A 14099-nucleotide genomic window follows, 5' to 3' on the forward strand; every position below is an offset into this window, starting at 1 on the left:
CCACAACTTTTTCGTTCGACAACCTGTATGTACAAAACCTAATACAATTGCAAGCAGACTAACTTAATGATCATTGAATAAGAGTTTATATTTATTTCTCTTCACAATCAGAAAATGAAAACAATATTGTGTAGAAGTGTATTTGGACAATCCTAAAAATCAATATCCACGAGATCAATCTAGTCGTATCCAAATAATTGAATCTGAATTCTGCCAAGAATGAAATTTGTTATCTATCTTTCAAGATATGAATTCTACAAGAATGAGTCTCGCAATTAATCATAATTAATATGGACTTATCTATCAAGATTGATTACGTACTACTTGTGATATTCCTATTATACATATAAAAGAATATAACAGACCCCCTGCTTATCATATGGGTGCTGGAGCCCGTTAATATGTGACGGTCGTGATGTTTTTTGGGATCCCTCCCTTGGTATGTCTATCCTTACTCTACTTTTAATTTGAAAGTCCAAAAATCAGAAGTTAATTTGGGTATCGAATTCCAGAATGACTTCTAGAAAATAAAAGGTTAATTTTTTATGAAGCAAAATAATTTTATTTCTAAATTCTGCTTTGGTATCCAAACGTGATGTTAGGCACTAACATGTTTCGGGTTAACTCTTTCGTCTGGATCCCCATATAATACAAGTTCATTATTACTGACATGTTTAGAAGAATTATCTCAAGCCCTTGTGCAAAAATCTTTTGGAAGTCAGTGATGGAAACACCTATGATTGACGATGATGATGGTATGCGATATTTCGACTCTGACACAGACAATGTGATGAAATTGATGTTGTCTAATGCTCGTTTCAAGATGAAAATTTGAATTTTGAAGGTTGAATCGTTTTCAGCTCTGATAACTTTTATGTTTCTTTTTTTGTGAAGGATCTCTGGTAGATTATTGTTCAAAATTTTGTTTGAGAGTATGTTGAGTTTGCTCCTCCACGGACAAGTTGTTTTCCTGTTTGTTTTTATTTGTTCTTCTTTTTCTTTTGTATCTTTATTGTCACTTTTGGTGACATGACATTTTTATTTTTCAATTATATTTGCTCTCTTCTAATAAAAAGTAAAAAAATAATCTCAAACTCTAGAGAACCTTTATCTGATAAAAAATTCTCATTTTTTTTCTTTTTGAAGCATGGTTAATTCTTCCATCTTGATCCCCATGTAATACAAGTTTATTATTATTATCATGTTTAGAAGAATTATCCCAAACTCTTGTATAAGAATCTTTTAGAAAAGCAAAATCTTAATCAGAGATGGAAACACCTCTGATTGAGGATGATGATGGTTTCATAGATTTCAACCTTGACACTGACAATGATGAGAAAATTGATGCTGTCAAATACTCGTTTCAAGGTTAAAATGAGAATTTTGAAGGTTGAATACCTTTTGGTACTCGTTACTTCTGGGTTTCTTATTTGTGCAGGATCTTAGGTAGATTCTTGTTTGAGAGCCAATTGAGTTTGCTCCTTTACTGAAAAGTTGTTTTCCTTTTTCTTCTTATTTTCTTTCTTTTTGTAACTTTTGTGTCAGTCTTGGTGACATCTTTGTTTTTTAATTATTGTTTTAATAAATAAAACAGGGAACGTCACCCTGGAGTTACATAACCGATAAATTTCTTTTCGCATGCCTGACAAAAAGTTGTAAATTGAAAAAGAGAATAAGTATCCAAGTTTCTGAAAGTGGCAAAAGTAAGACATTTAAAACCTATAACATGCAGGCTAAGGAGTTTTCTCCTTCTGAATTAAGACTAAGAGTTTTAAAGCTATTTACACATAGGATAAAGTTATGTGTTTCATACATTGGATATTCGTAGAAGCAGTCTGTTTTTCGATCTTTTCCCCTTCTACTAATCCTTGAGCTTTGAGACTCGTACCTTCGAGGACGTCATCTACACAATCAAATTCAACAATTGTAACAGCCGCCTTGGTATTTTTTTTTTCTGTTGTAAGCAATTGATGTATTGAGTTTAGCTGACTACATGTCATACAAATTGGGTACAAGAGAATAGCTAATGCCAATTTCATGTTCTTTATCTAGATTATCATTCATTTTCCTATTGGAATTGACCAAATTTATAATTATCCCAACTGTTGTTTTGTGTTTAATTTTTTCTTTTCATGTTACTTACTTATTTATTCATCAAACTTGTATTAAAACATTTCCTCTTTCTTCTTTCCCTTCATCTTCCCTTTCTTAAAAAAGAAAAAAACTCAATAGCCGTCTTGGCCAGATTTAATCTTTTTGGACCACATCTGAGCAAGGATTCTTTTCCTTTTAAAGGTTTTGATAGTAGTTAATCTAATAAGATGTTTTTACATCATTTTTGGTGTCTTTTGACATATTTCTTTTTCGTTTTGGGGCGATTTTTCTTCGTCGTTGTGGGGCGAGTTCTTCGAATTTTAATGGCTGGTCCGTGGCTTGATCTTCTCGATTCAAAAACATCGACGATTTATCATGACATCGCGCATCCGTGTTCGTGTGGATCGACAACTTTATGGGAAAAATACTCCTTTGTTTTAGGAGCATTTCTTATGGAAGAAGAATACAATCAGATTAAATGGTCGGAATATATTTCCGGATATACCATCTTTCCCTTATGCATAAAGTTCTTTGGATATCTTTGTGGTTTGTCGCTCTTTCTCTTCGCGATTTACATATAATTGATGTCCTTATTTAGGGTTTTGATTATCTTTTATTTTGATGGTTTTGTCATTCTTGTAAGCGAACATGTAATCACTTTTTTGACTTGAATGTATCGAAATACGTTGATTGTCAAAAGAAAAAAAAAATACTTATTTATTCATCGATGCTATTGAAACACTGTTACAGATATCAATACGGGACCCGTGACGCAATCCAAGATATACAAGAACTGTACCTTGAACTTGTTAGTGGTTAGCCATACCCAGCGCTGTTGGCGGATTTGATGGCAATGGATAGCCATGTTTTTAGCATTAAAAGAAAAGGCTCATGTCGGAATCCGTTTTTCAAAGATCAATCCGATTTTGTCTCCGCAACCAAAAAAAATAGAAAAGAAAAAACTTCATCCTTCAAACCCTAAATTAGGGTTACTCTGAAAACCCCTTCTCCTCAACACAATGGGGAATTTCAATATGCTCCCGTTCGAAATCATTTTAGAAATTTTATCTCGTGTACCAGCAGAATCTATCCTTGAGTGCAAATCGGTGTCAAAACCATGGAGAAATGTTGTTCAACATCTCGATTATGATGATTCTGCAGGTAAGTTGAGTTTGATTTTGTATACAAACTGGTCTCGTGAAGAAGTAGAACCGTTTTACTATACTGAGTATGATGAAAATTTAAACCATTTTACTAGAACAACAAGGATCAATGTAAGACCTCCATTTGGAAAATCTGATATCCTTCATTCATGCAATGGTTTAATCTGTTTCAATGCATTCCTTGGGAAATATTACACCCAACCTGCTTATTGAAAAAAAAAACTTGTTAAATGGATTTGGATACAGTCCTTCAACCAACGAGTACAAAGCTGTTAGAATTTTTAGTGACAAAAGAGACCCAAATTATGGAATTATTCAGGTGTACACTCTTGGTTGTGGCATTGGATGGAGAAAAGGTAGAAAGATGGAATATAGTGCGATGTATTTTACCCCACGCGGTGTGTTTGCGAATGGAGCTATTCATTGGGAGCAAAGGAACCATTGTTGCCTTTGATTTGGCTGATGAGGAGTTTCGAGAACTTCCATCACTACCTTTTTTGCCACAACTACAAGCTGGTAATCAGCTAATTTTTGTTGGACTACAGGCTTTAGGGGTTTTTTATGTGTGTGTTGTCACAATGATCGAATTTTTGACATATGGGTTTTAAAGAAGAATAAAAACAATCATGATGTGATTTGGAGTAAAGAGTTCAGTAATATCAATGGCAAACCATTCTCCTTTACAAAGAGTGGTGGGCTTCTATGTTACAATCATCGTGAAAGAAATGTCTATCTTTACGCTCCAAAAGCTTCAGCTTCAAGAATGCTTGGGAATGTTGGAAAGAATTTTAATTCTGGAGTCCCTCACAAGAACACCTTAGTGTCATTGAAAGCATTAGGGGAAGAAGATACGAAACTAATGGATTCAAGTGCAAGAGTAAGATCTAGTGGGGAGCATGAAAGCAGTGATCTTTCTCCAACGTAAAATAAGGAAGAAATAGATCTCTAAACGAAGATATTCCGGTATGTTCCCTTTTGATTTTTAGCTCTTACAGGAATTAGATAACACTAAATCTTTTCTGAACATAACTCAATTGACAATTTGAATTACTGTTAGCTTTTAATTAACGTAAACTGCTGTGTTAGTTCCAAATATTTCGTCTACAAAAATAATGTTAAAGTATATGCAGGAAAAATCATGCAAGCTGATATCTTTCTCTGTGGTTCTTAGATATATAATGTTTGATTCCTACTTCTTAGCATCACTTCATAAAATGCTATCATTTTGAGATTAGTGCGTGATTAAGTTGTTGAATTTGATGAGTATAACACAAATGATCATATATGAAAGCAGCTGTTTGAATTGAAAAGGCATTTTTATCCCCATTCATAAGTGAATGACATAAGATAAGAATAACACTAGTAGGCAGAACCCTGTCTGCTTGTCATTGTATAGATAGGGGATGATGCCCTTTGGAGACAGACAGTAGATTTTTGGAGATAAGCTTAATTCACAAACATGTTTGGTTTGTCTACTACTGCTGAGTTTAATTGTTAGTCTTAGAATAGATTTTTTGGTATTTAAGGCAAGATGCCTCAACTCTGCCTACATCAGGATCTGTGACAGAATTACTTTGGCAGAGAGTAATTGGGATATCTCTTTTGATTGAATAAGTTCACCCATACCTATGGGATATTTACATATTTTATATTTAATATTTTACCTATGCTTTTATCGTTTTATATTTTGTGATATGAGAATCTAACATTCAAAAACTTCTATAATGGTTCGTCAAGATTGTATGTGTACTTGTATGGGCTTATTCTTGCTTTGTATGGTTGTGATTATTCTGACAGGCGTTTTTTTTTCTCACGAACATGTTATTTCTTATAGTAATGTTGTTCGAAGAATTCCACTAACCTTAGAACTCGAAATTGAACACCATGACCTGCCTTGCATTACTTCATTCAAGAGGGTAATGAATACTTCAGGCTATTCACAGTCAATGCAGGACTTTACTAGCTCAAATGAAACCTAGTATTTCAACTTCAATGATTGTTCCCATTTCCTTTACACTCTCATAATAAGTACCTTGTATGCCACCTTTATAATCTTATCCCCTAAGTTGAGCATACAAAACGAATGTAATAATCACTTTTGTAGTTGTCACCAAGTTGTGTCTCACCTGTTTATAACGCAAAGTAAGAATGTCTAACTCGCACTGTCAAATAAAAATGATTGTGTTTATGTTAACTTTACATGTTTTTGTTTCATTGAACTAAATGCATTAGAGGATGTGATGCAGACTTAAGAAAACACAAATTCTCTTATGCAAACAGAAACGGGTGAGTAGATGCAGGGATTTTCTTTTTGAAAAGTAGCATCCATAGTTTCCCTATAGAATCTATTTGGTTCCAAATTGTGCTAGACTACTGATTTTATTTAAGTACTTCTTTCATGATCAACTATCTGTATATATAAATTGTGATTGTAGCTTTTAGTAATAGTAACTCAATAAGTTTAGTTGAATAAGATGCTTTCATGTGTTCTCTGGTTGGTGAAGTACAATGAAGCTTAGTACTCTGTTGGAATACTTTATGTTGATAATTGAGTAAATTTATATGATTTGAGGGAACAAGGAAGTTAAGTTCTACTACAATGTTCTATGACTGTACAACTAGGATTATGCAGCACAATCAAATATTCAGTAGCTAACTCAAATGGAGGTAAAGGAATGACTGGCTTTGTTAGAAAGAATAAGGAAAGAATGGGTTTGTTCAAAGGGGTATTGGGTTTATATAATCAGTGTTGAAGCAATCTAAATATGGAATTTCGAAAGAGCGGTCCTGGTGATGCATGGAAAGTCTCCTGTGAAAGTGATGGAAGCAGAAAAAGTAAACATGAGAAAGCCAATATTATGGTCATTGGAAGGAAGGAGTTTTTTATGTTTTTGTATGGAAACAGGGAAGTTTCCTGCAGATGTATTTGGAGTTAGTCTCCCGAATTACGTTTCTTGAGCTTGACTAGGAAAAAGATTTTTTATCGGGTTACCTACTATATACTTTCTTGTATATTTTGGAATTCCACTGGATTTTCACTTATTTGTTTGTTTGTTTGTTTTTTTCTTTCTGTTGTGCAGGCCTCTGGTGGCTACTTCCAGGAAAGTGGAGTCATATCTTAGTGGAAAGTCAAGCGTAACACTTAAAGATTTCTACACGTGCCACAGGGCATTATGGATTTTCTAATGAGAAATTCAGTCTTACAACCGGGAGAAAGGAGATTTTGGGATTCTGCTCGATTAAAATAGGCAATTAATGTCGATTCTTTTTGCAATTAATATCGACAATAACGGGTAAAACATCTCTTCCCGTCAACTTCTCGGCTTTTGTCGGTTAAGGTGTGAAACGTTCAGAGCCGTTATATATACCAGGCCAGCTAGGCCAGTGCTTAGAGCCTCATATTATTAGGCCCAAAATTTTAATTTTTCTTACAATTTTTTTTTTTGAAGCATCAGAATACCGTTTATGACATAATTACACCTCCTTTGTGTAGTTAGCTAAACGCAACTGTGATTATGTTTTATTATTATTTCTATATACAACTCAAGATCAGTTGATTGTTTCTTTCGCGCTAGTATAAATTTCTACTAATCGACTTATTGAATTGAAATATTTTACTAGACCTTCAAATGTTTTTGATTAGGCATGGTAGATAATCACCTTATGAATCCAAGGTTCTCCTTTAAAAAAAAAATTGTTTGAAGAATCGTCACAGAATCCTTTCAAAACAAATAATGTAATCCAACTGATCTTCCACTACTACCTCACTTTGTTTCCTCAAGTTATCTACTGCGTATATATTATCATTTGGTTCTTATGAGTCCACGACATTGCAACCTACTAACCTTGCTGACAAGATGGAACAACTGTAGATCCATGTATTACATCAATGTGCCTTCGCCTAAAAGAACCACTGTCTATGCCCAACACTTCGGTGCTCTATTTGAACCTCTGTTGATTTTAATCAAGTTGGTATCATTGTGGTACGTCAACCTTGTCCAACAATTTCAGTACCGGGAGATTATAAGTTCTCTAAACTTGCCTACACCTTGCCAAAATGGATTTAACCTAGATTTATGTTTTGATTCATCCAAAGGTTTAGTCTAGATCTTCCTGGATCACTTATAGAATAATTATTAGGGTTTGAATAATAGATGATTTAGTAAAGAAGAAAAAGAAATCCTAAAGGAAATCTTATGATTAAGGTAACCATAAAAAGAGTTAGTTATTTTTGGACTATGATTATGATTTTGATTTGACATTTTTGGGTTGTATTTTGTTAACATATATATGTAAACCTTAATAGTAATATCTTGGTTGTATTAAACCCAAGCGAAGGTTGCATTTAGTCATTGGATCTACTTTTGTACACTTTTATGTAAGAACATTAGAATTTAATGTATTAAGCAATTTTCTTCAAACTAATTTAGATTTCTTGTTTCCCACTGAATTCATATAAAATTTGATGAATATCAATATTGGCACTAGAAAAGATCAAAATTTGATCAAATCCCTTATTTTATTTCATTATGAAGCATATTATATTCATTTAAACTAAAAAGAGATTATGTGTGGGTATGTTAGGAAGGTTCCTACGGGGATTGGCTAAACCCCCCATTTGCCATGCCAGCTGGCCTGAAAAACTGGTCGCGCCACTATGAGAAAAAATTTAACCGATCGAGTCTCCACCGAACGGTTGAGACTAGACCTAGCGGCGGAGATGTTTTAGTTTTTTTTTTCTAGTGATAAGTAAAAGTTCGTTGCTCAGACTTGTAAAGATTTAAAAATAAAAATATATACACAATATTTGTCACAGGATCAAGAGACACTAGGACACGGGATTCCACCATTAATCATTCACACAATTCATATATTTATTCGAAACAATTATAGCTCAAATCATAAGGACTCTCATTCTTTCCAAGGTAGATTTTTAGAATATTTATTGTATATCACTAGCATGACGCATCAAAAGCACTACGACCAAGCATACATCATCATACGATATCACAACCAATTAAGAAAAATCATAAATCGATTAATAAAAAGTGCAAGTAGTCAAAAAAAGAATTAATATAATTATCATATGCGTAAAGAACGGCTTCCTCCATCATCCCAGTGTTGGGGTTTAGCTAATAATAATAATCATGTTCTCAAAATACATAATTGATGCTCAAAGTATGATTAAAAGAGTGAAAAAGTATAAAACAGTGAATCTACGACCCACAAAAGGCGTCCAGAAATCAACGATACCAGAAAACTGCCGCTAAACTGCGACTCTTGTCCACTGCTGCTGGAACTGTTGAAAAAAGAAGGTCTTTGAATAGGTGAATAATTATAAAAATTATTTGGATTTGAACTAGAAATAATATAATCATTATAAAGCTCAATTGTATTAATAGATTCCTGATCACTATGCCTACATATCTCAGATTCTTCATTACTACTATCCTCATCATCATAATAGTACAAAGATGATTGAACCTTATCTAAATAAGTAGTGTTTTTTATTCTAGCCTCGTCCTCTAAATGAGGCAAATATTCACTATTGATATCAAGGGTAGAATTAGAAACCCTATTTTGGAAATTTAGATTATTTCGAGCAGCATTAGCCATCTGTTCATTTTCTGCCTCTAGACGTGCCTGAATTTCACTGAGCATAACACTTATACGTTCACCACTCTCGTTTATCATCTCAGAATATCGTGTACACTCTTCTTTTGAACTATTCATTGCAACTAAACGTTTGTACGTCCTTTCAATACGTTGTTGGGTCTCTTCTAGAGATGGAACAGGTTCAGAAATATCATAATCAGGACTAGTTTCCAAAAACGAGTAACCAGTACTACAGTGTTCCTGATTTTCTTGCTCGTAAGACCAATTCGCGTGTGGATAGTAATTGGGCTCACCATGGTATGAACCGTAACCTTGAAAAGGTTGGCGTTCCCAACTACTATTCCCACCATGGTAATAGAAAGCATGATGTCCATATTCATATTCAGGTCGATACTCATTGTATTGGCTTCTATCATACCAGTTCGACATTCTTAATTTCAAGGAAATTCTACACAACCACAAACAAGGCCGACTCGACTCCACCAAAACAAACCTAAAGATTTCTAGCAAACAAAAAGCATGATGGCTTCACTTAGATTGTTTCTAGACTTGCTTCTATCTCTCGAAGGGGAATTCGTTACAATTTAAGCAAACCCCTCTGGAATCAATCCGAGTCAAAGTAAGTTGAATTGAGGCGAGGGAAGCTCAGTGGAACTTTGATACCCAAGGCCTCACCGCTATCACAAGGCGGCGCAGTCACGCATTCAACTCACAGAAACCATCATGAACTTCGAGGTGTGCTTAAGAAAGTAACCAATATCCTTCGAAATTTTTTCCTGATAAGCGCGATACCCTATCAGTCTCGTTCTAGTCAAGTTTTAAGCTTGGGTTCGCGTTAGGTTTCGTTTTCCTAAGGCGGGCAAGAAGGGAGCGGTGATGAAATCCGAACCCTTATCTTGTATTGGCCAGTCCTTGCCCTTTACTAGGAATTTAAAAACAGTCCAAATTCGTCCTCAATCAATGAATCACCTTAAGGAATACAGTAAACCCGCTAACAGGGGATTCGCGGGTGTTTGAAAGCTTACCTCCCGTACCAGACGGGGGATGAACCGTTGAAGTCGACTAGGGCCACGACTCCTATGTCATGTATGAACCCGAGGGGCCGAGACGATATTGTAATCGTCGTCCTTCCCTGCAAACAGTTTATATTTAATATTTTTTTTATTAATAATAAGACCCTTCCGTAGGGTTAAAAAAATAAAAAAAAAATGTCCAAAAGTCCAGAATAAAGTCCAAATAAAAAGTCCAAAAATTATGAAAAATAAAGCATATTTACAAATTCTAAAAAAATAAATCAAAGCTATATAAAAAAAAATAATAATAATAAAAATTAAATCCTAAAAAAAATTATGTCTTTTTTTCTTCTCTTTTAGCTTTTAGCTTTAAGCTTTTTGTTCCCAAGTCCTTAGTATTCCATTTCGAACCTTAAATCAAAGACACAAAAAGAAGCGCAAAAAGGAACAAATAATAGTAAAAAAAAAAAAAAAACCTAAAAACAAATCTATAAACAAGTCCGCGTCGGCGGCGCCATTTTGTTGTAGTTTTTTTTCTAGTGATAAGTAAAAGTTCGTTGCTCGGACTTGTAAAGATTTAAAAATAAAAATATATACACAATATTTGTCACAGGATCAATAGACACTAGGACACAGGATTCCACCATTAATAATTCACACAATTCATATATTTATTCGAAACAGTTATAGCTCAAATCATAAGGACTCTCATTCTTGCCAAGGTAGATTTTTAGAATATTTATTGTATATCACTAGCATGACGCATCAAAAGCACTACGACCAAGTATACATCATCATACGATATCACAACCAATTAAGAAAAATCATAAATCGATTAATAAAAAGTGCAAGTAGTCAAAAAAAGAATTAATATAATTATCATATGCGTAAAGAACGGCTTCCTCCATCATCCCAGTGTTGGGGTTTAGCTAATAATAATAATCATGTTCTCAAAATACATAATTGATGCTCAAAGTATGATTAAAAGAGTGAAAAAGTATAAAACAGTGAATCTACGACCCACAAAAGGCGTCCAGAAATCAATAATACCAGAAAACTGCCGCTAAACTGCGACACTTGTCCACTGCTGCTGGAACTGTTGCAAAACGACGGTCTTTGGCCGTCCGTTCTTCGTGTTTGAGCTCCTTCTTCTTCTTCAGAAGCAGCAGGTGAACAATCCTGCAAGTCCCGATTTCTCTCTCCTCTCGGCTCTGGCTATACCCCAAACTCTTCATCCCCTTTCTCTGACCTTCAAGGACTCTATTTAAACCCGAAGCATGCATCGAATCTCCTCCATAATTCCACAAATCCTCGGCAGTGAAAGAAAATATTTTCGGATATTTTCTTTCATGTTTTAACTTTTCACGCTTTTTCTCTGGTCCATCACGCTCCAATTCGATTACACATGCTCCAACAGGTTGCTCGATGCATGAAACACGAGCAGAACACACACAAAATCTTCCAGTAGTCGTAGAGAAACTCTTCTGCATGTGTTTTACCTGTTTTGAGCCCATGAATTGTTTCTAGACAAATTTGAGGTAAGAGAACACTCACAATAGCTTTTCCATGTTAAATCACAACTTCTCACCAATTTTCAGCGATTGAATCGCACTAGAACACCTTCATTTTGGTGATTGAAAATCTGTCAGGAGTGAAAATGGTTTTCCCGCCAAAACACGAATTTGAATGTTGAAGATGATATACCCCTATCCTGAACTGGGGTGCGAATAGCAGATGCCTTGGGGGTGACCTAGAGGTGCCCCTTAGTAATTAGGTTACCCCTTATCCAAAAGCGAGAGTCCGAATAACACTTGTCCTCTGGGTGCCAAAATCAACTTTTCGAGCCGAATTTCCAAAAATGTTTAAACACCTACAAATAAATAAAACACCTTGATAAGTACAAAAATTGGCACTAACAGTATATACAAATGAGATATATTAGACACATAAATGCGTCTATCAGGAGACCAGACCGCTAGCGGTCTACATAAGATCGATCGGTCTTGTAATCGTCGCTTATTAAATAATAAAGTATCGGCTATTCCAACCCCCCCCCCCCCCCCCCACACACACACGTCTCCCTATAAATTCATCCCATTCAATTCAATTTAATCACACCTCATTTTCTCATTAACTCTATCATCTTACTCTTTTGTACCTTTAATCATCTGTTTAATTTTTATTTTCAACTCAATGGATTCTTCTAACGAAGAAGTGTGTATTCATATGGATCGATTTGAAGAACAACAACGAATATTCGTTCAGGTGTTGAAACAAATTGATGATGAGTCAGATGAATATAAAGACCTAACCAACAACTTGTTGCAGCTATATTTATCGGGGCAAATACCTAGAGATCCAGAGCCAAAAGAAGTGTTCACAAGAAGATATACGTACCAGGGTCGGGATGAATGTCACGAGAAGTTAATGCACGATTATTTTCTTCCCGACTGTGTGTTCTCTGATGAAAATTTCCAAGGTCGATTCCGAATGCCCCGAAATTTGGTGCTAAAGATTATTGGTGAGCTCTGTCAGGTAGAACCTCAATTTATTTATCAGTATGATGCACTGGATATTAGGGGTCATAAACCTGAACAAAAGGTTACTTCGGCCTTAAGGATTCTAGGATATGGCAGACCTCCAGATTCTAATGATGAGTACCTTCGCATTGGAAAAACAACTGCATACAAGTATCTTTCGTTGTTTTTCGAAACAATGATTAATCATTTTGGTCCAACCTATTTACGAAAACCAACTGACACAGATGTTAGAGAAATATTAAAACAAAATCAGGAAAGGGATTTTCCGGAATGCTGGGTAGTCTTGACTGCATGCATTGGGTATGGACCGGATTCCCTACCTATTGGGTCGGTCAGTATAAGGGTCACTACGCAAAACCAACGGTTATCCTTGAGGCTGCTGCTTCTTATGATTGCTGGATATGGCACGCTTTTTTTGGTCTCCCGGGATCTCAAAACGATATAAATGTTTTACACCAATCACCTTTGTTTGAAGATTTAAAGTATGGAATTTCACCTCAGGTAAATTTCATTATCAACGGGAATCACTACACTCATGGTTATTATCTTGCAGATGAAATTTATCCAAAATGGTCAACTTTAGTTCACCGTCAGCCACCAGCCGGTGAAATGGGTCGTTCATGCTCATATTTCAATAGTAGACAAATGGATCTGAGAAAGGATGTGGAACGGGCTTTTGAAATTCTGAAGCGGAAGTTCGCAATAATTTTTGGGCGTTATCGTGGTCTAAGTGCTCATGAAATGCATAAGACTATGCTCACTTGCATCATTATGCATAACATGGTAATCCAGGAAACTCGTCATAATAAGAATTGGACTAACCATCAAGATGAAGACTTAAGGCCTGAGATTATACCAGCAAGAGGATTACCTGCAAGGAACTATGCGCAAATGACCAGTCATAGTGAGAACAAAACTCTGTATAACAGGTTAATGGAAGATCTCAGAGCGAATATGTGGGCTAAGTTTGGAAGAGATGGAGGACGAATTGAGTAGTGTTGTTTCATTTGTTATTTTATAGTTTTTTTGTTTTTGTTTTTGTTTTTTGAAATTGTTTAATTGTTTAAGTTTCATTTGTTGTTCCATAGTTTTCTTTGAAGCTGTTTAAGTTTAAATTTTTAACGGTCATTTTAAGTAGCGGTCTAGACTCAATCGCTAGCGGTCTAGACTCAGTCGCGGACATTCCTTATAAATATACCTTCACTTCATCCATTTCAAAATCACACCTTCACTACAAAAACACTTCTATACTTTCTGGTTAATTTATGGATGATCCTAGATTCACTGAATATGAAGATTTATCTCTTTGTAGAAATTATGTAATATACTGCCCGAAAAGAGGTGAAGAACGACGGATGAACGGTGTACCTAGTATGAGTTATTTGGGAAAAATTTATGATGCCTTTTGCACAGAAATAGGTAATCCTCATAATCGGGATTGTGCTGCTTTGTTTTTCCGATTCATGACTATCAAAAAAGATCTTGTGGATTTTATAGCGATGAAAAGGATTATCACTTGATATCGTCTTAGAGGTGACACCAATGCTGAATTGGGAATACGAACTCGAGACGAGTGGCGAAGATGGAAAGGAAAGAATTTTTAATACGAAGTGCATTACAAAATTCTTAAGGAGTTTTTAATAACTTGTATGGGATTTTAGGCTTAATAGTTT

At 35.1% G+C, this 14099-nt stretch overlaps 1 protein-coding gene across 1 annotated transcript; it reads left to right on the forward strand.

The window, feature by feature from the left end:
• The first annotated feature begins 12079 nt into the window (after positions 1 to 12079).
• LOC113334033 lies at positions 12080 to 13422 on the forward strand. The gene is made up of 2 exons (XM_026580382.1): positions 12080 to 12617; positions 12902 to 13422. Exons 1-2 carry the CDS (start codon positions 12080 to 12082, stop codon positions 13420 to 13422), a joined length of 1059 nt encoding a protein of 352 aa, XP_026436167.1.
• The last annotated feature ends 677 nt before the right edge of the window (positions 13423 to 14099 follow it).

This window comes from Papaver somniferum, unplaced genomic scaffold (genome assembly GCF_003573695.1).
Source record: "Papaver somniferum cultivar HN1 unplaced genomic scaffold, ASM357369v1 unplaced-scaffold_135, whole genome shotgun sequence".
Lineage (NCBI taxonomy): Eukaryota > Viridiplantae > Streptophyta > Magnoliopsida > Ranunculales > Papaveraceae > Papaver > Papaver somniferum.